The sequence below is a fragment of the Vulpes vulpes genome, chromosome 1, assembly GCF_048418805.1.
Source record: "Vulpes vulpes isolate BD-2025 chromosome 1, VulVul3, whole genome shotgun sequence".
Classification (NCBI taxonomy): Eukaryota; Metazoa; Chordata; class Mammalia; order Carnivora; family Canidae; genus Vulpes; species Vulpes vulpes.
In genome coordinates this window covers 102356855-102382936 of record NC_132780.1, presented here as the reverse complement: position 1 = coordinate 102382936, position 26082 = coordinate 102356855, and the positions used below count along the sequence as shown (strand labels likewise).

Here is a 26082-nt window from a genome sequence, read left to right as displayed (position 1 = left end):
GACGGGGGGGCGGGGGCGGAGACCCGGGGGGGCGAGGGCGGGGCAGGGGCGGGGTGGGGACCCGGGAGGGTCGGGGCGGGGGGGCATGCGCACGCTGGGGGGCGGCCCGCTCCGGCTCCCGCCCCCTCCCTCCCCTCCGCGGCCCCGCCCCTCCGCGCCCCGCCCCTCCCCACCGCCCCGTCCCGCCCCTCCGCGCCCCGCCCCCCCGCGGCCCCGCCCCTCCCCCCGCCTCGCCCCGCCCCGCCCCTCCGCGGCCGCGCGCAACAGGCCGAGCCGGGTGAGTGGAGCGGAGTCCGCCGCGGTCCCGCGCGTGCGGGGTGGTGCGCGTCCTCCGGGCGGCGGGGCGCGGGGGCGCGGGGGCGCGGGGGCGCGGGGGGCGCGGGGGCGCGGGGGGAGCCGAGGGCCGGGAGCCCCGGGACGGCCTGGCCGGGGCGGGCGGCCTGGCGGGCGCTGGTGCCTTCCGGGCCGGGGCCGCGCTGACGCGCTCGGTGACCCGGGGCGGGGCGGGGCGGGGCGGGGGGCGCACGCCGGGTCGGTGCCGCCGCGCCGCGGGCTGGGTCACGGGGCCCTGGACGCCGAGCGTGGCCCCCGCGGGCCGGGGGTCGGGAGGAGCCGGGCGCGGGGACTGTGGGGCGGGGGGGGCGGCGCGCCCGGCCCCGGGGCCTCCACGTGGGCGCTGCTCGGGCGTCGGCGGCGCCTGCGGACCGGCTGCACCCCGAGCCCCGCCGCCGCTCGCAGCCCCGGATGGCGGCTCCCCCGGCTCCCCGGCGCGGCGGGTTGTCCGCACGTTAGTGGGGTGTCACCGCGTGTCCGGGGGCACAGCCTGGGGGTCACGGGGGGTGGGGAGCGGCGGCCCTGGGTCACGGGGGCGTGGGGGTCATGGGGTGGGCTTGGGGGTCCAGGGGGCCCTGGGTCATGGGGTGGGCCTGGGGTCACGGGAGTGGGACTGGGGGTCCCAGGAGTCACCAGGGGTCCTTGGGAGTCACGAGAGGGGCCCTAGGGGTCGCGGGAGGGGCCTGGGAGTCCCGGGAGGGTCTGGGGGTCATGGGGTGGGCTTGGGGGTGCCTGGGGGCCCCCAGGGAACTGGGGGTCATGGGGTGGGCCTGGGGTCACGGGAGTGGGGCTGGGGGTCTAGGGGGCCCTGGATCACGGGGGTGGGCCTGGGGATCTAGGGGGCACTGGGTGACGGATGGGCCTGGGGTCCCAGGAGGGGCCAGGGAGTCCCAGGGGTGCCTGGGGCCCCCAGGGGAACTGGGGGTCATGGGGTGGGCTTGGGGGTCCAGGGGGCACTGGGTCATGGGGTGGGCCTGGGAGTCTAGGGAGCACTGGGTCATGGGGTGGGCCTGGGGTTGCAGGGGTGGGACTGGGGGTCCCTGGGGTCCCTAGGAGTCAGGAGCCCTAGGGGTTGTGGGAGGGTCCTGGGAGTCCCGGGGGTGCCTGGGGGTCATGGGGTGGACCAGGGGTCCTGGGGGTCTCAAGGATGCCTGGGGGTCATGGGGTGGGCCCTAGGGGTCCCAGGAGGGGCCTGCGAGTCCTGGGGGAAGTGGGGGTCATGGAGTGGCCTGGGGATTTATGGGGGACTGGGTCATGAGGTGGGCTTGGGGTCATGGGAACGGGACTGGGAGTCCCGGGTGGGAGGGCTTGGGGGTCACCAGGGGGGCCCTAGGAGTCTCGGGGGTGCCTGGGGGCCCCCAGGGAACTGGGGCCATGGGGTAGGCCTTGGGGTCACGAGGGGGCCCTGGGGGTCTCCAGAGGGGCCTGGGGGTCCCAGGGGTGGGCTGGGGGTCCCCGGGGGGGTGCCTGGCCCAACTATTTCATTGGACTGACGTTAAAAGGAAGGGGCCTGAGTGCCACCCAGGACACGGATGGCCGGGCCTCCCTGGCCACATCCCTTGTAGCCTTGTGGTCACCAGAATACACTCATGTGGTACAGTCCATGTTCTCTTTAAAGCAGAACTAAAAAGTTAAGCACCAGTTTTAGGTCAACAGGAGGACAGGCTTCCCTCGGTTGGGTGAAAAAAAAAAGTTTCCATTCGGCCTAGGCAGCCTCCTTACAGGTAATGTTTGTCAGGTGTGTGTGCAAATTTGGAGGCACGTTTGTCCTCTACGTGGCTGGATCTAAAACTCCTGTGGGGAATTTCCTGGGTGGATGCAGGTTTCCGGGCCCCCGCCAGCAGAGGTGCCGGTCCGCTGGGCTTGATACGGGGCCCAGAAATTTGCACGCGAGCAAGTGTTCCAGGGTGACTGCTGCAAAGCCCTGCCCTGAAGGTGAGGACTGTGCACCTCCCTCCCCTGGTGGGTGATAAGCACCGAGGGCTAAGTTGCCGTCAGCTGGTGCAGTTAAATGCCCGAGTTACAGCTGCCATCAGAATAATCCCCACGGAATCAACTGTTGTCCCCCAACTCTGTTTTGTGTAAGGCTGTTGAGGATTATGCCAAAGGTGATAAAGGAAATTTCATTCAACTATTTCTTGTGGGGACCTGTGTGCCCTGTTCTGTGCTGGGCTCTAGAAGCTGTGTGGACTCCGTGTCAGTGAAAGTTAACTACAGAAAATGAGGTTAGGACACTTACAAATACAAGGCTCTGTTTGTATTTATCGGCCGTGGAATGGGTATCAGTGTTGGTTTTGTTGAGTTCATTTTTTAAGGTGTTTAGTTGGGGTTTTTTAAAAATCTCTGGACAGCTAGTAAAATATGAACTGAGTTTTGATTTAATCTTTTTACACTTGCTTACAGTCAACTCAGATTGGAAACATTTGTTTTTAAAAATTGAAATGCAAATGGATTTATAAACATATTACTTTCAGGTGTTTAACATGCTTTGCTATTTGTAGCCATTCTTAAGTGATGTCAATTGCCTTTTTCCAGCTTGTGTTTTTCCCTGTAGCTTTATAAAAATATTTACTGTAACTTTTTTTTTGGGTGGTCTGTGAGGTTTATGGGTAGGCTTGTGTTGGCTTTACTTTTCTAGACAAAGGTTTTTCGTGTTTACTCAATTTTTTAGATTCTAAGATGCTTTTTTACTTTTTCTGAAATTGTGATGCATCTTAAGATTTTTACATGTTTGACGTAGTAGGGAATGTCATCTGTTCTCCCCTCTACCCCCAAAAGCTGTTAAAAACAGTGGTTGTCTTACTGTATGGGTAGTGTGAGAATCAGAAATAGTACATTTGCCCAGTAACCTCTAAGCCAGTTTCCAATTAACTGAGCCTCAAATCATTTCAATATGGACATAGAGACACAAGAAATGATGTAACTTTTGGCAGTGTAAGTAGTGAAATTTATATTCTAGCAAAGCATTTGTTATGCAGTGCTGGGTTTATTTTATTTGTGATTGTAGATGGGAAGAATACTTCAAGTGATTTTATTTTCAGCTTAAGGATTTTGTGCACTTTGTGTAACCACACTTCCTGGTGAAAATGCTCTACTGTAGTCGTACGTTGTGCTTAAGGAAAAGCCTTTCATTGGTATCTTCCTGCTGTCTACACCCCTTACATAAATTTTAAACTGACCAATTGAGGTAAGAGATGTATGGCTGAATCTGCAATTACTTTTTCTTTATAGGGTACCTTAATGATACAAACCTTCTGAACCAAATTAACACTTTTTTAAAAATTGGGAGCAATGTGTTGGGGGTCTCTAAGACCGTCTGTAGATTCAGTGATTTTGCAGGGACTTGTAGCTGATGTATCATAGCAAAAAACCAGGTGCTTAATCTGTGACAATAGGTGTGAAATGTTGCCAACCAGGGAAGCTCCTCGGACACTTCAGAACTGATGGCTTTTACTGGGGACCGGCCACGTAGGCCTCCTCTGCCTGGCACCGAGCACCAACCAAAATTCCACACTTGCAGAAGGAAAACAGGTGTTCACTATAAACCACATGGCACGAGCAATTCAGGTACAGTGAGTCACTCTTCGCAGTTGAAGGTGGTGGGAATGCCCCTGCATTCTCGGTTCTCAGACACTAGCCGCGCCCGGGGCCCTGCGAAGGACAGGCAGTGACTCTCCCGGCCTAGCCAAGCTCTTTACTGAATCTGTCTTCTTATCTCCTCGTGTTTCTCACCACATCTGAGTTCCAAGTACTAGCAATACTTTGTCTCTCTGAAGCCTTGATTCTTCAGTTGAGAAATCAAACTGGTCTGGGAAGCTTGAATAACGAGTATTTTCAGAAAATACATGTCTCACGGATGACGTATCCTAAAACACCAAAGTTTGTGTTTTTTCTAAGCTTAAGCCTCTACTCCTCCAGTGCAAGCTTTTAGTGTCAATTTGGGCATGTTGTCCACCTTGGTCCTATGCAAGGCACTTGATCTGAGCTGTTTACAGGGCTAGAAAGTTTAGAAGCTAAAATGAGGCCACTAGGGTTGTATATTGCCATGTTTCCACTTCCTGTATTGTTCAATTTACATTTGGGTTGCATTCGTTTATACATTAGTTGTTGCAGTACGTAACACGGATTTTCAGGGTACTTTCTTGCCAGGTCAGGCCACTGTAGTCGACAGTGTGGCTGAAATACAGCTTAGTTACCTTAACAAAAGAGCAGAGGGATCCCTGGGTGGTGCAGTGGTTTAGCGCCTGCCTTTGGCCCAGGGTGCCCTGGGGACCTGAGATCGAATCCCACGTCGGGCTCCTGGTGCATGGAGCCTGCTTCTCCCTCTGCCTATGTCTCTGCCTCTCTCTCTCTCTATCATAAATAAATAAAAATTTTAAAAACAGAAAGCAGAGTTCCTCCAGTGTGCTAGCCCTAGGAAATAGAAAACCCTAACAGCTATAAGGTACTCATATCTCTGGGGGAAAGTTTTTTTTTTTTTAATCATAATGGTTTTTAGCCTCTTTTTTGGGGGAGGGGGACCAGGCTCCTTGAAGAATCGGGTGAGAGGAATATGCCTCCTGCCCCCAAATATATAGATATACACACACTTTGAAATAGAACCTTGCAGTTCAGGAAGTTCATGCAATTTGAAACGCCATTCTTGAACCCCAGGTGAGGGACTCCTGCGTTTGTGTGACAGGAGTTGTGGTTTGGGGGTGAGAGAGGTGCCGCGAGGCTGGAGGGCGTCGCTCAGGGGGTCTGCGGACCCTCGGCCCTGCCTGGGATCGGGCCGCCCGGGGGCCGCCGGGGGACACCAGGGGACGCGTGTGCGCCCTGAACCCGGTGGGCGCCTGTCCGAGGCCCCGAGGCTGGTGCTTTATTGCGCCTTCCCCTCGGTTCGAAGGTCAAGCTTCCTAGAGATGCGGCATCCGGATCTTCAGCTTTTACTTTGCGGCCGCTCCTTGGGCCGGTAAACGGGGGCTCCCCATGAGGCGGCAGGTTTCGGCAGCGAGCAGCTGTGGGCGGCCCGGAGGTTGGCTGGGGCGAGGCCGCTGGGCCTGCCGGTGACCCCGAGGGCGGCCGGGGTGCGGGCCGTCCCCGCCGCGCTCGTAGCCCTCGGGGCATCCCCGTGGATTCGGGCAGTGCCGCCTGAAGCCCGAGGCCGGACATCCCAGGCTGTGGCAGCGGCCGCCGCCTAAACCTCAGTAGGACCTGCCGAGGCGGCGGGGCCCGTGCCTTTGGGCTCCGCGTACCCCGATAACTGCGAGTCCCCGTGCTGTGCTGTCGGGAGCTGGGGGAGGACGTGATCCGAGTGCCCGTGGGGCCCGAATCCTGCCTCGGGAGATGTCACGTCCTGGGGGGGGGGGGGGGGCACGGACCTCGGGGGGAAGTGGGGGCCTCGGGGACGGGGGGGGGGGGCCTTGGGAACCGGGGGCGGGGGGAAGGGGAGGGCCTCGGGGACCCGGGGGAGGGGTGGGGGCCTGGGGGACCAGGGGCGGGGGGAAGGGGAGGGCCTCGGGGACCCGGGGCAGGGGTGGGGGCCTGGGGGGGGCCTCGGGGACCCGGGGGAGGGGTGGGGGCCTCGGGGACCGGGGGCGGGGGGAGGGGGAGGGCCTCGGGGACCGGGGGGAGGGGTGGGGGCCTGGGGGGGGCCTCGGGGACCCGGGGGAGGGGTGGGGGCCTCGGGGACCGGGGGCGGGGGGAGGGGGAGGGCCTCGGGGACCGGGGGGAGGGGTGGGGGCCTGGGGGGGGCCTCGGGGACCCGGGGGAGGGGTGGGGGCCTCGGGGACCGGGGGCGGGGGGAGGGGGAGGGCCTCGGGGACCGGGGGGAGGGGTGGGGGCCTGGGGGGGGCCTCGGGGACCCGGGGGAGGGGTGGGGGCCTCGGGGGAGGGGCGGGGACCGCAGTGCGCTGCCCCCCGGCCCCCGGGAGCCTCACGCTGCGTCTGCCCCCCCGCAGCCCGTGTGTCCCGGCCAGCGTCCCCGCCAGCGTCCCGGCCAGCGTCCCCGCCAGCGTCCCCCCCAGCGTCCCCGCCAGCCTCCCCCCCAGCCTCCCCGCCAGCCTCCCCGCCAGCCTCCCCCGCAGCGTCCCGGCCAGCGTCCCCGCCAGCGTCCCCCGCAGCGTCCCCCCCAGCGTCCCCGCCAGCGTACCCCCCAGCGATGCCGAAGGCAGCCGAGCCCCCGGGGCGTGGGTCGGACCAGGGGCCCGGGCCCTGTAAGCGGGCGAAGGCTGCGGCCGGCGGACCCGCCTGCCCCCTGAACTTCGCCAGCCCCAGCCTTCTGTTTGGAAGCCTGATCGCGCCCGTGGAGCCCGAGGCCTTTTTCAGGGAGTTCTGGGAGAAGCAGCCCCTTGTCCTGCGGAGGGACGACCCGGCGGTGGCGGCCTACTACCAGGCGCTGTTCAGGCTGTCGGACCTCAAGAGTCTGTGCGGCCGCGGCCTGCTCTACGGACGAGACGTCAACGTCTGCCGGTGCGTCAAGGGGAAGAAGAAGGTCTTCAATAAAGACGGCAGAGTGCACTTCCTCCAGCTGAGGAAAGATCTGGATCAGAGAAGGGCGACGATTCAGTTTCACCAACCTCAGAGATTTAAGGTAACGGCTCGGGGTCGCCGCGTGGCTGGGCGAGGGCAGTGGGCCGGGGCCCGTGGGGGTGAGGCCGCCGGGCCGTGGGGGTGAGGCCGCCGGGCCCGTGGGGGTGAGGCCGCCGGCCTGATGGTTCCCCTGCCTGTTCGCTCTGGAGACGGTTCCAAGCTAGGACGCCCTGTGCGGTCTCGGCTGCGCCCTTTGGATCACCCAGCAACTCGGGGACATGGCTGGGAGTCCTCACGCGACAAAAACTACGTGGCAGGTTTACAGAGTAACAGCAGCCCTCGGGGAGCGTGTCCTGTGGGGCGGTGATGCCTCGCTGTGCAGTGGACGTTTCTGTTTGGTTTGTCCTGTTACTACGATTTAAGGCCTGGCAGCGTCAGGTGCTCATTTTCTTGAAGCTGCTTCCCTTTACTACTTACATCGAGCTAAGTAGAGGCGTCAGAGGGTGATCAGATGAGGCCCCAGAAAGAGCGGCCACCCCTGTGAACAGCCCGGGGTAGCATGATGGGGCCCTGGGCCTGCTCTGGGGGGGCGGTCGCAGGTGGCAGGCGGCCTCCACGTGCAGGTCTGGGAGACTGGCTACCTTTGTATTTTTTCTACATCAGAGCTTAGCACTCAAGAAATAATTGGCCTCCTCTGTGCTCAGTTCCTGCTTCGTAAAATGCAATCTTCGCTTGTTTGCTTCTGTAGAGGTCTGAGAGCTCCACCTGACGGGTGGCCCGGAACAGCTGAGGGCCTGTTGTGAGTTCAGAAATCCCCTGTCATGAGCCAGGGTGGCGGCACATGAGGGGGAACAGCGGCTCATGGGCTTCTCTGGTGCCGATTCTGGCTGTGTGGGGGCGCCTGGGACTTGGCCATCAGTCGGTCACCAGTAATGTTACTTTGTTAGAGCCATTGGCCAAATCTGGCGAATGCCTTTTCCTCTCTGGTCTAAGGGATCTCAAACCCATTTGTCCTCTGGATACAGTGGAAGTACTCCTAGATGTCTCGGGACAAGTCCCGATGCCACACAGTTCCCCTCATGCAGTCACAAGAAGCTGAAATGTCTCGGGAATGCCAACCATTTGGCCCAAACACCCAAAAGGAATTTATAAATAACTTGCCAGACCAAGTCATGATTTGAACTCGGGAACTACGGACACCACAGTGCTTGTCTCTGAGCCAGTCCTTGATGTGAAGCAGCACTTTTTTAAAAAGTGGGTGTTAGGCACCTAGTAACTATGAGCAGAAAAGGTCAGGGAAGTTAATTATATGTAATTTGGTCACAAAGCAGTAGAAAGTTATTTGGCTTATGTGTGCTGTCCTTGGTGGCTGTCGTCTCTGGGCTTTGGCATCATCTTGGGCCTCTCCCTGTACGCCTCTAAGTGCCGCGCACTTCTCCTCTCTGATTCCCGGTGGACAAAAATGTATTTCCTTTGCCCTGTTGACTCCGCTCTCTGGCGGGGTTTGTGAAAGGGAAGGGAGAGCTTTCTCAGTCTAAACACAGCCCCCCGGTAGACTGGGATGCACCCTGCTTGTTTTCTTTCACCACTTGAGAGACCTGGAACAGCTGTAGGGGCTCACCCCCCTCACAGGGGGTGCTGGGCTCTAAATCTTTTATTAGGAGGTTTTGTGGTGTCTGTGTGTGTGTTTAGGAACGTGCATATCAGGACACCTGGGGGGCTCAGGGGTTGAGCATCTGCCTTTGGCTCAGGTCCTGATCCTGGGCCCAGGGATCGGTCCGGATCTGGCTCCCCACAGGGAGAGGCACACTCCCTCTGTCTGTGTCTCTGCCTCTCTCTCTGTGTCTCTCATGAATAAAGAAATTTTTTTTTTTTTAAAGGAAGGTGCATATCAGCATCACGATGGAAGAAGCCTTGAGGCAGTTCGCCAGGGCCAGAGTACGGGGTGCCTTGTTTACTGGGACTCAGAATGGCACAGCCTGTTCTGGTTGGTCTGGAAGCAAATAAGGAGGTGATCAGGGAGCCGGAAGCTGCTCCCCACCTCGGGATAGGCCATACATCAGGTCTGGGTGAATTTACCAAATACACCTGTGCTCACTTTTGAACCTTCTTTTTATTATTATTATGTATTTGAGAGCATGAGCAGGGGGAGGGGGGCTGAGCAGGGGAAGGGGGCCCTGGAACAGGGGTAGGGGGGCCCCTGAGCAGGGGGAGGGTCCCCCCCCGCAGGCCCCCCACGGAGCACAGAGCTTCATCCGGAGCCGGAGGTCGTGACCTGAGCCCACGAACTGCGGGTGCCCCACTTTGGAACCTTCCCAGAGACACGTGAAGGAGGGCGCTCCTTGCGGTCTCGGTGTCACAGGTGAACAAGCTGGAGGTTGGAGCTGTGACTTGTCCCTGCCGCCAAGTAAGGACTTCCGACTCCAAATTCGAGGTGTTTTCCTACCGACTCTTAAAGACAGTGATGGAAACGTAGCGCAGCCTCGGCCAGTTTCGGCCTCTCCGTAGCTGCCCCCGGCTTCGGGTCCTGGCAGTCGGGCCAGGTCTGATTTCAGTGGCGGGGCAGGAGGGAGGCTGCGCCGGGGCACTGCCCTGGGGGCTCCTTGGCACCCCGCACTGTGGGCAGCGGCCCTAGGAGCCCCGCGCGGGCCTGAGCCCGGGGTCCCCGTGCGCTTCACGGAGGTCGCTCTGCACTGCGCCCCACGGGTCCCTGGCCCAGGCCTCATCTCACAAAGAAAGAGCTGAAGTCATTCTGTCTGCCACCGGCTTGGGGCGGGGTGGGCCGACCTCTGCTCTTCCCGCCCGGCTGTGCGCGGCAGCCTCGGAAGCCCGGGGTCGGACGGACGAGAAGCTGGACGGGTAGCGGCGGCCCCGGAGGCCTGAGCTGGGAGCCCCGGGGCACCTCGGCCCCAGCAGGAGAAGCCCTGCGCCGCTGCTGGCCCGGGTCCCACAGCACACGCGAGGGCGCCGCCGGTGGCACCGCCTATGGCACCGCGGTCCCTCCCTGGGGGCGTGCCCGACCCCGTGCGGCTGCTTGGAAGCCAGGGAATGTTCTTCCCCTGTGAAGCGCAAGCAGGCCGCGACCTGCCGCTGGAGTAGCCCCGGAGTCCCCCCAGCGTGTCTCCCAGCGCTGCCTTCTCCCCCCCATCCTGCCCCCTGATAATACCTTGAAGACCGTAGACCCTTCTCCAGTTAAATGGAACGACTGAGTCCCAGGCTCGTTGGTCATCGGTTTCCTCGGCACATTTTGTCTATTTATTTATTTATTTATTTATTTATTTATTTATTTATTTATTTATCTATTTATCTATTTATCTATTTATTTATTTAATTTGTTTATTTTTATTTTTTAAAGATTTTATTTATTCCTGAGAGACACACAGAGTGAGGCAGGGTCACAGGCAGAGGGAGAAGCAGGCTCCTGCGGGGAGCCCGATGTGGGACTCCATCCCAGGACCCCAGGATCAGGCCCTGAGCCGAAGGCAGACGCTCAACCACTGAGTCACCCAGGCGTCCCTCCTGGGCACATTTTTAAAGATCTGCTTCCGTACTTGTGTGTGGCAGGTGCCGTGCGTTCCTGTACTGCAGACTGAGCGTCTATAAAACCCGTTAGTGTCCTCGTGGGTGACTCGCATTTTCTTTAACATGATTCCCAAAGAGGCCACAGAGAGCCCGGTTAGCCGCGTGCTCCCCTGCTTCGGGTTCCTCGTCCAGACAGCAGACGTTGTGACCCTGCGCCCTGTGACCAGGGCATATAACCAGCAACCAGAGGTGCGGCCTGGCAGGGAAGGGGTGCTCATGGGCCTGCGGCCTGTGCCCCTCCCCTCCCCTGCGATCCTACCTCCCCCAACCTGAGGAACTACTCTAGAGCTCCCCCTGCACCCCTCACCCTGTAAACAACTTGTTCTCTAACAAGGCCCCCCCATTTCAGTAAGTGAACCAGGCCTGGACCAACCGCCCAGGCCAAGTGTCCCTGCCCCTGTCGACACTCCAACCCCGCCATGTACTCAGGCTGCTTGGCTGAGCCCTGTTCCCCCACCGCCCTGGCCACCCCTCACCTGGGCTCCCGGCCTCCCACTGATCCCTCGCTTTGCTCCAGGCCCCTTCTCCATGCCTGAGCCCCAGTGAGCATTCAGAAACGTGAATTCGCTCGGGTCGTTGCCTTGCTTCACACCCTACGCGGCTGATCCCTGGGTTTTCTGTGGTGCTCGGCGCTGGGCTGGAAGCTTCCTGAGGGCAGAGGTTCCGGCTCTGCCGCAGAGTTCCCGGGGCCTGGAATGTGGCCTGGAACATGGCTGCTGTGCAGCGAAGGCTCGCTCCAAGGCAGCACGCGCTTCCCCTGGTTTCTGAGGTGTCTTTCATGTCCTCTCCCTACTTCTTTCTGTTCTTTCTCTTTCAGGATGAGCTTTGGAGGATCCAGGAGAAGCTGGAATGCTACTTCGGCTCCTTGGTTGGCTCCAATGTGTACATAACCCCTGCCGGGTCCCAGGGCCTCCCGCCCCATTACGATGACGTCGAGGTAAGAGGAGGGAGGCGCTGCGCCCCTCTGGATAGATCGGGGTTCAGTTCGACGCCCTGTCCCTGCTGTGTGGTCCCGGAGATCCTGACCTCACCCAGGTGTTGGGACTGATTAGTCCCGCCAGGTGGTTTCCTGCTCATCCTCAAAGGGGAGACCTGGTTTCCAGCCTTCCCTGGAGAGCTACACATTCCCACGAAGCAGGTGTTGATTGACTTGGTCTGCAGAAGGCCATGATTGGCTTTTTCTTGAAGTCGTAACGTAAGGGCTTTAGGAAAGTGAGGTCACAAGTAATCTTTACATCTGCTTTCACTTGGTCCTTTTTTCTGGAGCTGCCAAAAATAGATAATTTTTTCCGTTTGTGAATATCTTGGGGCAGCTTGAATGAAGGTCACGGTGTACTTGAGCGCGGGCACCTTGACAGCTGTGGATTCAGCCTCGTGTGGCTGCCAAGCAAGTTAACTCTTTGGCTCGGGTGTTTCATCATTTTATGTTTATGCTAATAAAAGGTCACAAACACAGTTATTAGTCAAAAGCCCCTTTTTCCCCCTTTGAAAGCAACTTGATACCAATATGTTGCCAAAACCTTTTGTTTTTGTTTTTAATATTTTAAACAGAGCTTTAAAATCTCTTTGGCTGAACTAAGAGTAAAAAACTTGACGTTTTCCTGTCTGCCAAGGCCAATATTAGGGATTTTAGACCCTGAGGAATATCTGAAACTTGGCCTTTCCGTCAGAGATTCTGGGCTGTCAGCTGTCCGATGGAAGGAGGTGGTGGGACAAAGGAACCCCATGAGGTTTTATTACACTGAAGAGAGAGAATTTCCTCCCAGGAGCAGGGGTCACGATTACCTGTTTTTAAAAGTGGACACCAGCCGTGGCAACTTTTATTTAAGTGTAGAGTGACATGCATCCCTCCCTGATCTCATTTTTATTTTTTATCTGAAATTTGGGATTCCCCTCAGCCCTGGGAGGGTTGGCCTCTAGAACCGCCGTGCCCGGTGGTTGTCGGGAAGTTCTCTGACACTCGGGCCCGCGGCTCCCCGTAGGTCTTCATCCTGCAGCTGGAGGGACAGAAGCACTGGCGTCTCTACCACCCCACCGTGCCCCTGGCACGGGAGTACAGTGTGGAGGCCGAGGAGCGGATCGGGAGGCCGGCCCACGAGTTCACGTTGAAGGTACGCAACTTCCTCTCGGCTGGTGCTCCCGGGCCCGGCTGGGGCTTGGGGTGCAGTGCTTGGGCCGTGGCCCCTGCGGGCGGGCCTGCACGTGCGGGGCAGCGTGGCGCTCACTCCTTAGCACCTGCAGCTTCCGAAGTGCAGTTGGTGTCCGTGCTTGTAGAATGGAGCTGCGGAAACGGGAGATGCGTTTTCCAGGCAACCCGTCTCTAAGTATAATCCGGGTTCAACAGGAGTGGATTCTGAATACACTGACCACTGGCTTCTCTGGAGAAGAAGCGGAAGGGTTGGCTCGGGCAGCTGCACCAAGTCCAAGTCGGCCGTCAGGGCTGGGCTGCTGCTTGCGTAGGCCGAGCACAGCCAGGGACCCCCCTTGTTCCGTTGGTAAAATTCTCCTGATTAGACCATAGACTCAGTCTGCAGCCCCCCATCCGCCCCGAGGGTGGCCCCGGAAAGAACAGTAATCGCGCTGGGTGTTAAGGAATCTTCCTCTGGGAAGCCGGGAGCTCGAGCGTGCTGGGTTTGCTGGCTCGCAGCGATGGTGCAGGGGGTCGGGTGGCCGTCCGCGCAGGCGAGGGTGCTGAGGACAACGCCCTGTGGGGATAACAGGCCTGGAATTCAGGTCCTTATGTTAAGACCTAATAGCTGACACCATTCCACGCAGTCTTCCAACCTGATGTACTTGCGAATAGCGATTTTTGCATTTCTTGCGTCTTGGTTACGTTACTCGGTGTCGTGAGGCACTTTCTGGACTTTAAGGACTTTGCCTGCTTGCCTGTGACTGGGACAAACTCTCTCCTACTTGAGGACGTGTGTTCGTTCATGTTACAGGATGTCTGAATAAATGGGGTCAAGGTAGCCCTCGCGGTTTTTAAGGTCTTGGTCAGCGGTCAGCAAACTACAGCTCGTGGGCCGAAACTACATGCCGTGGCCGCCGGTTTGTCCGTGATCCACAGCCGCCTGTGTCCCTGTCTGCCTGCGTGCGCCCAGGCCACACGCCCTGTCCTAGGATGACCGGGGACCGCAGCTGTTGACCCGGGGCCTCAGAAGGGTCTCAGCAGCCCGCGGCCTTGGGGCAGCGCCATCCCTAGGCCCTCGGTTGATTTTTCAGGCCAGAGCTGAGGCATCCGTGGTGCCCGGGGCCATGGCTGTCCCTCGCCGGGGCCTGGCCTCCTGCCTCCTTCGGGGTTGGTCTTGGTCTGGGAGGGGGGTGACCTGCAGGTGTGGGTGCTGTGCTTCTGCCAGGGGTGCGGGGACAGCTGGGGGGGGGCGACGCCCATCCTCATCTCACCACATTCCAGCAGCCCTGGGTTCCCCGGAGGAGGATAGGCCGCGGCCTGTCACCTCTGCCCCACCTGGCCCCTGTGTGGACCCCGGGGTGTAAGTCAGGGGAGCTCAGGCCCCAGGCCTTATGGCAGGGTGGGCACGGTGGGCACAGAGGCCACCATGACGGGCAGGGCACCAGGTCAAGGCCTCGGGTCAGGGCACCAGGATCCAGGGCACCGGGATCAGGGCACGGGGTCAGGACGCAGGGTCAGGGCACCGGGTCAGAGCGCGGGGTCAGGGCATGGGGTCAGGGCCCCAGGCTCCTGCGGCGGCCGCACCAAGTGGCCTGGGACGCCGCTACTGCTGCCCCCTCACCGCTGCTGTTGTCCGCAGCTTATTCATCTTTGTGTCCCCCGTGTGGACCAGGGTCGTGGTCCCTGTGGGCTGCGAGAGTCCAAAAGGCCGTGCTGAGGGGTACAGGCTGGTGCTGAAGGTGCCCCCGCCTAGGCTGTGAGCGGGCCCTGGGGTCCAGGGGCGCTTCTCCTCACCACCACCCCCCCCCACCCCGCGTGCTCCTAAGGGCTCCCTCCCCCCTGGGGAAGATCTTTCAAGAAAAGTTAAATGCGGGAGGAGGGGGCTCCAGGCGGCCTACTTCCTGCTGGGCTCAGTGGCCCACAGATTTAGGGCCTGGGCGGGCACAGGCAGCGGGGCCCCCCAGGTGGGCAGGACACGGGGTGCCCGGACACGGCCCAGGTGACTGGGTGGCTCCTCCCAGGCGCAGGGGACCTGCCTCCGGCTGCGCTCGGGCCCTTCTTTCAGCTGCAAGGCCTGTGCCCTGTGCCCAAGCTGCCTCCCGCCGCCCGGTCCGCTTCCCTCCACTGGTCCCCTCTCCACTAGGGGCCCCCTGATCCCACTGTACCCGCCGATGGTCCGGAGGCCTCGCCTTCCTTGCCGTGTCCAGTGTCCTGAAGATTCACAGGGGCCCCCGGTGAGGACGCTCCGGCTTCCCACATCTCCGGGCACCTGCCACGGTGGCTACGCTTCTCTCCTGCCCTTGGCTCCAGGCCCAGCAGCTTCCTCCCCCTCCTACCCCCCCCCCAGAACACTCCCTGGGTTCCCTCCCAGCAGCTTGGTGTCCCCAGCCACCCCCCCCCCCCACCCATGGGGGTTAGTTCCCTGTCCCTGACGTGGTCTCAGTGCTGTGCCTGGTCTCCCCCTGCGCCTCTACACCCGAAACTCAGGTCCGGCTGCTGACTTAATGTCTCCAGGAACAAGGTACAGGGAACTGCAAGTGGAATATTCCGAAACTGCCATTTCCTGCCCCAGCCTCCTGCCCTGTAAATGTGTCACCATCTCCTCCTGTTGGGGACAGAGCCCTTGGATGTGGGTCTGTGCCCGAGCCTCCCGGTGGTTCCCCCGCTGCACACTGCGACGCAGCTGTGCCCTGTCCCTCCACCTGGATCCCCGGTGGCGGTCCCTGAAATCCAGAATAAAAGCCAAAGGCCTTCAAACAGCGCAGAGGCCCGTCCTGTGGCCCCTCCGCTGCCTTCCCGCCTCCCCCTCCTTCGCACTGACCGAGGCTTCTCAAGTGTGTCAGCCTGTTTCCCACCTCAGGGCCTTTGCACGCTCTTCCCTCTGCCTGGAATCCTTGCTGCCGGGTTGGGGGTTGGTCGCAGGGCTGGGAGCTCCTGCCTGAGGCCTCAGCTCAGGGGAGTGTAGCCCAGTGTGATTTGAGTGTCGCCCTCCTGCCCCAGGCACACCCTGCCCCCCACACCTTCCCGTGCTCCTTTCCTCTCCTCCTCCTTTTTCTTTTGCCCTCGTGCATTTCCCACCACCTGACCTTACTCATTCACGCTGTGTCTGCCTCGACTGGCGTCTCCTCCTGTTTGCTCTCGTCTCCCATAAACCACAGATAGGCCTTTGCTTCTTCCTGGGGGCTCTGTGCCCAGCACGGGTGCCTGTGCCTGGCGGGGGTGGGGGGCTGATCCGATTGTGCCGTAGGAACCCATGAGTGCATGAAGCTCCCTTTAGCGGGTGGCGCCCAAGGCTTAGTGGGCATAACTGGGGGCAGAGCATTTCCCTGAAGCTCCGTCCCTGTCAGTCTGGCGCCGTCCAGGGGTCCAGGATGAGGGAGCCCCCGGAGAGTGCTCAAGAATATACTTAATCCTGGTTTAAGGAAAATCTTAACGTTGAGAAAAGGTGCGTTTTTTTTTTTTTTTTCAAAGATTTATTTATTTATTCATGAGACCGAGAGAGGCAGAGGCACAGGTAGACAGACCCAGCGCCCTCCCCTGCAGGGAGCCTGACCTGGGACTCGATCCTGGATCTCGGGGTCACGACCTGAATGGAAGGCAGGCGCCCAACCGCTGAGCCGCCCAGGGGTCCCAAGGTGGTTTGTTTTGTTCTCAATCTACGCGTTGAGCTGTGCGGGGGACCCGTGCTCGCGGTGCCGCCGTTGGTGTTTTGCACTGGGGGACAGGGAGGTGGCAGCTTCAGGAGTGGTTGAGGGGTGAGGTTTGTGTCGCCTCATGGCTGGGGCGACACGAGGACGGGTGGAGGAGGTTCACCCGCCCAAGGGTGCGACTGATGGCCCACGCAGGGTCACATGGTTCGTCCATCCGTCTGTCCGGGAGACCACCTGCGGGCGCGGTCTGGACCTCTGCACTGGCCTCTGCACGTGGCCTGGCCCGTGATCCTGTGTCAGGCCCTGGCCTCTGTTTCGCAGGGGAGGGGGGGGAGGGGACTGAGGCTTCAGGGGCTCCCTGATTTCCTGGGGCCCCTAGCCAGCCGGTGGCAGCACCCGGGTGCTGCCGGAGGGGGCGCAGGGCGTCGGGGTTGTCACCCCGATCCGTGGGTGGGGGCCCAGATTCACCTGCACCTGGTCTCAGCCAGTGAGGCAAGCAAGTGACTTCGGGTCCCCGACCCCGTGCAGACTGGGGGCTTGCAGTGACCAGCCCCCCAGGGTTGCGTGGCGGCAGGTTCTAGATGCGGCCCGACCCTCGGAGCCTGCTTCGGTCTCCAGAAGACTGTGAGGGCTGAGCAGGTGCCTTCCCCGCTCACCCCAACCCCGTGTGTCCCCCCTCAGCCGGGAGATGTCCTGTACTTCCCCAGGGGGACGGTTCACCAGGCGGACGTCCCTCCGGGGCTGGCGCACTCTACCCACGTGACCATCAGCACCTACCAGAACAGGTAAGCCGCCCGCCCCCCAGATTCCCGATCCCCCTCGGGGTTCTTCTCTCAGGCCCCTGGCAGCCTTGGAGCCCTCCGGGTCGTGCCCGCGCCCCCCCGGGACACCCTGCAGGGACACCTGCGGGAACATCGGGAGCCTTGGGGGTGGCCCAGCGAGGCTCCCCCAGCCTGGGCCGAGGGACCACAGCTGTGCCTTAGTGAGTCCGCCTGCGCCTGTGCTCGCTCGCTCTCTAAAGGTGTTTTTTTTTAATTGCAGTCAAAGACTTAAGAGAATATTCCACTTTCACCATTTTTAAGTCCACAGTTTGGTGACACTAGTTGTGTTCATACCGCTGGGCAGCCGCCAGCACTGTGTGTTCCAGCAGTTTCATCACCCCACGCAGGACCTGTCTCCCCCGCGACCTCTGGATCTTTGTTAAGGTTTCCACTGTAAAAAAATTTTTTTTAATTTTATTTATTCATGAGAGACACACAGAGGCAGAGGGAGAGGCAGGCTCCCTGTGGGACTCCATCCCAGAACCCGGGATCACGCCCTGAGCGACCCAGGCATCCCGGTTTCCACTTTTTATTACAAGTTCATGAAATGACGTGGGAAAGGAAGTCTGGAGCCGCGGGCCCTGAGAGCGCAGGTGCTGGAACCCGGTTCCGCATCGGGGAGGGGGGCGGCCTGCAGGCCTGGGCGGTGGCACCTCCCCGAGACTTCCCCCTGGCAGCGACCTCGCCGGGTCCCCTGGGGCTGCCCGTTGGGAAGGCGCCAGAGCCCGTGTGGGTGCTGGGCCTGCAGGCAGGGGCCCCGGGCTCTGGGGGACGTGCCCTGTGCCCCTGGCGGTAGGAGGGGAGGCGCCTGGGGCAGCAGCCATGGGACGAAGCGGGTCCGGTGGCAGAGGCTCACGCTGGCCAGCGGGAGGCCCCAGGATCGGGCTGCCAGCCAGGCCCGGGCAGGTCCTGGTCCTGGTCCCCCCAGGGGACCACACCTGCAAGGTGGGTGTGGCTTCTGCAGGGATGGGGGGGCACAGGTGTTGGCTGACCTGCCGCCCAGGGCGGGTTTCCACGCGTCCAGAGGGCGACGGGAGGGCAGGGGCCATCACCCGCTGCACGTGGCACAGGGAAGGCAGACCCCAGTAGTAGCGCCGGGGACTCGGACCCCCCCCCCCCCAACGCAGACTGGGGTCCTCCCAGCAGCTGCCGCCAAGCTGGACAAGCGCATGTGGGGAGGCTTGGAACTTACAGCCGTTGGGTCGTTCCCCGGGGGCACTGCCCTGCTGGGGGGACTGGGGCACAGGGAAGGCGTCACCAACCCCCAAGGGGCGGTGCCCAGGACCCCGCGTTCCCCGGAGCGGCTCTGAGCGGCGACCTGCTGCAGACCAAGGCGCGAGCACCACCCACAAAGCCCACCTTCCATCATAAACCCTAAGTTAGGCCCTGACCTTCCTCCCTGACAGCCCGGGGGACGTGTGGGGGCGCCCCCCGAGCTGCATGTTCGGGGGCGGGGGAGCGGTGGGGGCACAAAATCCCCCGGGATTTCCTGGGCCCCTTTCTCCTGCCCCTTCCTCCTGCCCCTTCCAGTTCCTGGGGAGACTGCCTTTTGGACACGGTTTCGGGGCTTGTGTTTGATGCCGTGAAGGAAGATGTGGCGCTCCGGGCCGGCATCCCCCGGCAGCTGCTCCTGGTAAGGGGTCATCCTGGTGAGGGTCCGGGTGGGGGGGCCGTGGGGCCAGGGCCAGCGCCAGCAGCGCCTGCCTGGGTGCCCCCAGGGTGGTCCCTCCTGTGAGTCTCGCGGGTCTGCCCGGGCTGAGTGCAGGGCTGGGGGGTGTGGACCCAGAGCCGGTGCAGCACCCCCTTCCAGGTGTCGCCCCCTTCCAGATGTCCCGGTGGCAGGGCCAGTGGGAACGCTGGCTGAATGGAGGAGCCATGTGGCTGGGGAGGGGGCGCCCCTGGAGACCTGGTGGTCGCTCCGGCCCTGCTGGGCCCGGCCTGGGCAGGAAGCGCTCAGGTCCATGTTTCCAGCAGGTGGAAGGCACGGCTGCGGCGAGGAGGAGGTTAGGCGGCCTCCTGAGGACGCTGGCCGACCGGCTGGAGGGCACCGGAGCGCTGCTGGCAGGGGGCATGAAGAAGGACTTTGTTACCCACAGGCTCCCCCCCTACCACGTGGGAGACGGAGCAGACCTTTCAACGCCAGGTGGGGCTCGTGCTTTTCTTCTAGGCAGTCGGGGGCTTTCCTGGGTGGGCTCCTGTTGGGCAGGTGGAAGGCGGGAAGCACGTGCACCTGCGTGTGTGTGGCGTGCCCGGGTGGCACCTGCTGCAGCTCCAGGCGCCCTGCATCGTGGGTGTGTCACGGGCACACTGAGTACTGGAGGGATGGGCCAGCCTTTGCCATCAGCAGGTGACATGTAAAAACGCCCAGGTTGTCACCAAGCTTCCCCAAGTCCCCGCGAACACTCTGTGACCTGTGTAGGTAGGCTGCCCACGGCCTAACCCTTCTGGACAGTGGTGACGGCGGACCGTCAGCGCAGTGCCCTGCAGTGGGACTTGCTGCAGCGGGGAGGACCACGCGGCGTGGGGGATCCTGGGCCAGCTCAGTGACAGTGTTGGAAGCATTTGGAGGGGTCAGGCCTGAATAGGGGATTTTTCAGGAAGCTTGAGAAAGCAGGTCTCTGCACCGGCATCCGGCATGGACGCGGGCAGAAAATGGGGAGTGTGGCTGGGTCTCCCGTGGGCAGGAGGAGCGCGGCGGGCTGAGTGTGCGGTTAGGAAGGCCGGAGCAGGCAGAGACCTGCAGGCGGGGCCAGCTGGCCGTTTCTGACGTTCGGACAACGTTCTCGCCTTTGCCGCAGTCCTGACGTGCTTACGGGGTGGCTGTGTGTCCCTCTGGCTTTCTGCGGAATCATCTGCTCAGGACAGTGAGACGCGGCCGCGCCAGCCCGGCGCCGAGTGTCTTTTTTACTCACGTTCGTGGAAGCCGTACTTCCGGTGGGGGAGTGCCACGGACGGTCGGGTCCCCTCCATCCAGCACTGATTCCAGTTGGTCTCAGTGTGACCGTCGGGGGAAGGTTCGGATTTGTTTCCGAATAGCAGACCCTCCCCAGCACGTACCGCGATCGTGAGGACAGTGTTCGGGTGTCCTGTAGTCAGCGGTGCCGCGTCCCCTCAGCGCTGACCCTGTGAGGGGGTCCGCCGTTACTGGCTGCTTTTCTACAAAGTTAAATCCACCTTGCAAAAGACTTCTTCTTGGGAACTTTATTAGGTGGCTTTTGTGACACAACGCTTGACCTGCACGGATGGGGTTGCTGTGATCACACTAGTCCTGGGTAGAGGGTGCGGTTTGAAGTCAGGTGGTCGGTGCGTCCAGGGTCTGCGTGTAGAGCTGGGGTCAGCTGGCGGCTAGAGGGAGGGAGTGCTGGGCGCAGAGGGCGCGGCGGCGGGCACAGCTGCAGGCACAGCTGTGGGCTCCCCGGGCGCATGTCCTACCTGATGCACGGACTGCACCTGTGCTTTGTCACACGTCTGCACGATCACAGTGAGTGCCGCAGCACCTAAGCTGTGCTGTAGGAGCATAGATACGGGGGAGCTGACGCCTGAGTTGGAGGGCACCCCACGTGGGGTTCACCCGCACACAAGTTTGAGCCCAGCTCTCTGGGTCTCCCAGGTGGACGGGTGCCAAGGCTGGACAGCACGGTGAGGCTGCAGTTCAAAGACTACAGCGTCCTCACAGTGGGACCGGATCAGAATCAGTCTGTGAGTATCCGGAGCGGAGGCGGCTCCCCCCACCCCGCAGCCATCCATTCTCCTAACCTAGCGCCCGGACTGCAGGCCACGGTGCCCGGATCTCTGCTGGAGCTGCCGGCCCCCAGGGCTGGCTTCATCCCAGATTCCCGCCCCGCCTCCCCCGTGGTGAGCCTCCGGCCCCGGCCGCACTGCTCTCGCTCGCTCACACCCCTCCCATCCTCTATGCTGCCCAGTCTGTCATGACTTGTGGTTTTGTTGATGCTCCTTCTCAAAAACTCTGTCTTCTAGATCATGGAGGAGAACAGTTGTTTCCCATTTGTATTCTGTGACCTTGTCCCCTAGCCCCCTGCTGCTCAAGGCTGGCTTCCTGATCCGATCCTGGGCTCATGGGAAAACTGCCAGCAATCATCCATTCCTGGGCTTCCTCTGGTCTGGGTTGCAGCTCCCCTGTTTGTTACTGAAGTTCCCTGTATCGTCCCAAGGACTCTGGGAACTGTCCTGGGAGGAAGTCCATGAAGGACTCGAGGGGACGAGAGCGGGGGCAGCTAGATGTGTCCACCACCCGACTGTCACAGCGTTAATGCTGCACATACACTCGTGTATTTGCCTCTGACCTTATCTAAGTGGTGACAAGGACCGGGTGAGGGCCCTGCACAGAATGCCAAACCGCCCTGTGCAGGACAGACGGACGGGGAAGCAGATGTTATTGGGGCAGCCATTCTAGGAGGTTTTGATAGATCCCACAGCTGGTATTTCTCAGGTAATCTTCACCCCATGGTGCTCACAAATTGCCAACCTGTGCGTAACTGGGAATGTCCTACTCAGGACGTAAGAAACCAGTGCTGGTAGATTAAATGAAACAAGTCACTGACGATCTGTTAAGTGGTTGCTTTTGCATCAAACCAGGTTTCTGCTGATGTTCCAGCAGTTTTACATACAAATAGTGACCTGAGGAGTGTGTACACCGTCTACATAGTTCGTGCCATATATCCGAACTCGGTGCCAAAAAGATTCTTGGTGTTGAAGTGTATTTTGGGAAAACTCTCCTAGTATTGACCTCAATAGTGTGTGTGTGTGTGTTTTTTTAAGGATGAAACTCAGGAAACGATGGTTTACATTTATCATTCCTTGAAGAACAGGAGAGAGCTGCACATGATGGGGAATGAGGAAACAGAGGTCTGTTCCAACCTACCCGGTCTTTCCTGGGGAGTTATGGCTAGGGCCTGCAGCGGGGGCTGACGTTTCACACACTCGACAGAGCCCCTGCCCCTGCACAGCGATGATCCGCCAGTCGGTTCTGTGACAGACACACACGTCTGCCGGCTTTAAAAAGATACAAGCTGGGACCTGTAGCCTTGTAGGAAATGTGTAATAGATGAGGCATCAGTGGTTTGGAATGCTTCGTATTATATAAACTAGGATATGGGAATTGGCAAAGTTAAAGTTAGTAAGTCATCTGGTTTGTAAGGATATAAAAAACTGATATACTGAGACCCGGCTAAGTTTTTATGAAAATATCACTTTAACATTTCTCACCTGACTAAATAGTTTCTCCTCTTTCAGTCTCACGGACTCCGCTTTCCTTTATCACATATGGATGCTCTGAAGCAAATCTGGGGCCACTCGACTATCTGTGTCAAGGACCTGAAACTAACTACAGATGAGGAAAAGGAAAACCTGGTGTTATCCCTCTGGACAGAATGCTTAATCCAGGTAGTCTAGGGCCTTCCCAGAACCACGGTGACCGTCTCAGCCGCACATGCGGAAAGAAGAACAAACATTTATGTGCCAGGGAGCTCCTGGTGCTTGGAGCCCGCAGCTGGGAATGGTTCTATGACAGCTTTCCTTACGTGAGACCTGCCTGGTTCTGGGAGGCAGGCGCACAGAAGAAAGATGAGACCAACAAAACCGTACTCTCGACAAACTCCTTTAATCCAGTGTGATAGAAAAGGCACAGCTCCAATAAATGTATCACTGAAATTTAAATGTTGTTACCTGGCTTTGTTCTTTGGAAGAAACAACTTTAAAGAGCTTCATTGGCTCTACAAAAATCTTTCAATTAACACAAAGAAAAATTTTTAAATTGGTTTTTTACAATGAAAATATACATACATACCTTTGTGTATACACAACCCTCCCCCCTGAAAATAAAGTTACCCCCATAAGTTTCATTAAATACTGCCACACTGTGAGGGGCGCTCACATCTAGGGCATACAGGACTTTTACAGATGCTGCTTCAGAGATGACAAAGAGCCTGAGATTGAAGGAAAAAATTTCAGTATTTACAGGGAAAGACCAAGTCTCTATAAAAAATGCTCAAAATAGTGGGTCTTTGTGTTTAAACAATTCACTGTTATTTTACATTCTAAAGTGCTTATAGGTTGATATTTAAAAATATCACTGGAGTATTTAATCTTTCTATATAAAAATAGATTAAGTTTTCTGCTTTCTGGCAAAAGTTCAGGATGAAGGGAACAGTTATCTCAATGTAAGTTTAAAACCAACTCAGGAGGGAAAAATACTTAAGAACTGTATAAATTTTAAAGGTGGTAATGATTATGTGATATCCTACAAATGGAAATGAATAACTGAGTTTTCAGCCATTTCATTAAATAAAATGGTATATAGTCAGAGCTCAAATACTGCTTGGTTTTGATTAAACATTTGAAACTTCCCTTTACTACTTCGGGCAGACAAAGAAAAATTTGACTAAATACTCTATGAGGGCACATCTGGCAACGTCTAGGAGGAGGTCTCGGCACCAGGGCAGGTGAGTCACCCAGGAGGGCATCAGTTAAGGAGAGCAAGGATGTCACAAGGTTATTTGTGCTTTAGTTTGGCCACAGATAACATGCCAACACTTGAGCCTTTTTCCCCAACGAAGCCGAGGTCCTTCCCTGGGGTCAGTTCCAAGTATAATACTTAACGGTGCGTCGGTTAGGTATGCCTTAAAGGGTTCTTCACTGAGGCTTTAACAGAATACAGCAGCTTATAGGAGGCCCTATTAAATGTGTGTTCAGGCATTGCTATAAAATTTATTCTTCTTCCTGCAACAGTATGACTTGACCTAAAGGAACGTCTCCCTGTGCTTAGCACCCACACCCCCACCTCCTAGGATGTGAACACCTAATGCGGTATGACAGTCACCAGTGTCCCACAAGGGCCATCAGCGATAGGACGGGGGCCTGGTGGACAGGAGAGAAAACACACTTGGAACTTGCTCACCAAAAGCTGATCAAGCAGGAACAGAACCTTTTGCAGAAATCAGAACGTGTTTTTCACAGGAACACTAAACAACTGGCAAGAATACTTGTGTTTTCATGGTTAAGAGAAATGGTTGTGGAAGCTGGGGGAAAACTTCATTCTGCTCAGTGATGCAGCAGTGTAGCTTCCTCTCCTTGGGGCGTGGGGTTCCTCCTTCCTCTGCTCTTTCTGGAGATGTTGCAGACGCTCTCACAATATTTCAATGTCCCATTTCTGTGTTTCTTCTCCCTCCAGAGGCTGATTTACAATTACATGAGTCTTGTCATAATAATTTCCTCCTAAAATGGAAATTCCAAAAGAAAAGATTTGTTCACACGGGTGCTTGACAATGTTCAGCCCACCGTGTGGTGGATTAACACTTCATTTCCAGTGGGAAGCTGAGCTTAAATAAGCTTTTGCTCTGACCTCAAATCAGACCTTAGAACGACTCAGACTGATGACCCAGGGGGCAGGGTAGTTAACTGCAAAAGCAGTGTGCACCTGCAAAGCGACGCTGAGAAGCACAGTGCTTGGGAGAGCGTGGGCAGGATGTCGGGTGCTGTTTGCGCACTGACCACTGACCATGGCTGTGACTAAGCCAATGTTTTTGCTCAATTCAAAACAAGCTCGAACAATATCTGCCACAAAGTTTGTGAGGGCTCTTAAAGGACTATAACAGTTAATAGCAAAAAGAAGTTTCTAAGAAATGGGACACTTCATGGCTAGTAAAGCTTTACATTTAGAATTGTCCTCCAAGTTTATGTAGCAAATGAGAATTTTACAACTGTACCGATAAACAAAAACCTTCTCAGTGTCCTGAGGCCTTCCCTCCTTGATCCGAGTAGCTAATTGTTTTGTTCATTAAAAGAGTAAGTAGAAATGACTTAATATTTCTTTTATAAATCAGGATTTCTTTTACCCAGGAGGAAGAGGGAGAGGTTTGAAATTTAAAAGTCTATCCAGGGACACAAAGCACTGGGTTTCTTCGGAGGCCCACCTTTAACATCGAGGACCAGCTGATCACTGAGATAGGAGCTGATGGTTCCGTTTCTGTTCAGCCTCCACTTCTGCTGGAACTGTCCGTGTTCCGTCCACAGAGCCACTTTGGCTCCTGGGGTGTCCCGGCCGCCAATCACGTCCAGGCAAGTGTCACTGGCCTAAAGGTCAGGAAGCAAATTGGCAGTTCTGTGTCAGCGGCACTGAAGGGAATGGAGGCCCTCTTCTTAACATGATTCTGGTCTAGGAAAGGAAGACTACACAGCACGCCTATCACTTCAGCTGTTTAAGTTGTCTTTATGGCTGAGGGGAGGAGATGGCCAGACACAGACCTACCCAAGGAGAGGCACGTCTGTTAAAAGGACACCTGCACCTGACCACAGAAGGTCAACGGAAGGTTTGCTGAGTTACAGCTGAATGTTAAGTCTCCGTTAGCATAAATGTATCAGATGGGGCTTGGTATTCTTTCTTTGTTTTCAAGTAGGCTCCACACCCAAGGGGGCTTGAACTTACCACCCTGAGATCAAGACTGGAGCTGAAATCAGGAGTCAGACACTTAACCAATTGACCACCCAGGTGCCCCAAAAGTGAAAGTTTCAAGATGTTTAGAATCAGACACAGCTGATTGCACCTGGGCCACAAGGTAAGGAATGTGTCACAACAGCATGATGTCTAATTGGATCCAGGGAGTGGTCTCTGGTCTTAAAACAGCACTTAGGATGTCCATGAGCTCAGTGTTTACTTCCAAACAGGAAACTGAACTTCCTACATGATAAAATCCCGAGTCCATTTCAGTTAAAAGCTTTAGTATTATGCATGGCAGTATTTATATAATCATGCATCATACTGTTTTTAGGGTGTTGCATTATTTTCTGGTGCCATTTGATCTGGCAAGATTCTAGTTTCCAAAAGAAGAAAAAAAGTCCAAAAGGTGGGGCACACAGTGTCAGTGGGGCGCTTACCTTGGATTTAAAGAGTCCCCGACAGTAGTGCCAGATCTGAGTAGTCTTCCCGCTGTAGGGAGAAATGCACACCGATGTGGCTCGTGTGTCAGCAACATTGCCAGTGACCGTCAGATACTCGTCCTGGGCCCGGTTCTTGATTCTGATGTATACTGCGGGCTGG

The 26082-nt window shown here is 58.1% G+C and overlaps 2 protein-coding genes across 6 annotated transcripts in view; one reads left to right on the top strand and one right to left on the bottom strand.

Annotated features, from left to right (window-relative positions):
• Positions 1-255: 255 nt before the first annotated feature.
• Positions 256-22703, top strand: RIOX2 (ribosomal oxygenase 2). Of its 5 annotated transcripts, none has more exons than XM_072721255.1 (10): positions 256-277; positions 6273-6904; positions 11243-11362; positions 12408-12536; positions 16888-16991; positions 18558-18660; positions 18999-19170; positions 20638-20726; positions 21807-21893; positions 22281-22703. In XM_072721255.1, the coding sequence occupies exons 2-10, from the start codon at positions 6473-6475 to the stop codon at positions 22437-22439; spliced, it is 1395 nt and encodes a 464-aa protein (XP_072577356.1). In that variant the 5' UTR covers positions 256-277; positions 6273-6472; the 3' UTR covers positions 22440-22703. The 5 variants fall into 5 exon arrangements, with proteins under 5 accessions (XP_072577356.1, XP_072577361.1, XP_025845692.2 ...); XM_072721260.1 differs by lacking the exon at positions 256-277 and adding an exon at positions 599-787; XM_025989907.2 differs by lacking the exon at positions 256-277 and adding an exon at positions 1938-2268 and having other exon boundaries at positions 19002-19170.
• CRYBG3 (crystallin beta-gamma domain containing 3) overlaps positions 22629-26082 on the bottom strand; it is a 103612-nt gene continuing 100158 nt past the window's right edge. The window contains exons 20-22 of the mRNA XM_072721223.1: positions 25920-26078; positions 24959-25118; positions 22629-24260 (exon numbers count right to left, since the gene is read on the bottom strand). Of these exons, the coding sequence (XP_072577324.1) occupies positions 24172-24260; positions 24959-25118; positions 25920-26078 (408 nt within the window). The 3' untranslated portion in view covers positions 22629-24171. The remainder of the gene's footprint in view (positions 24261-24958; positions 25119-25919; positions 26079-26082) is intronic.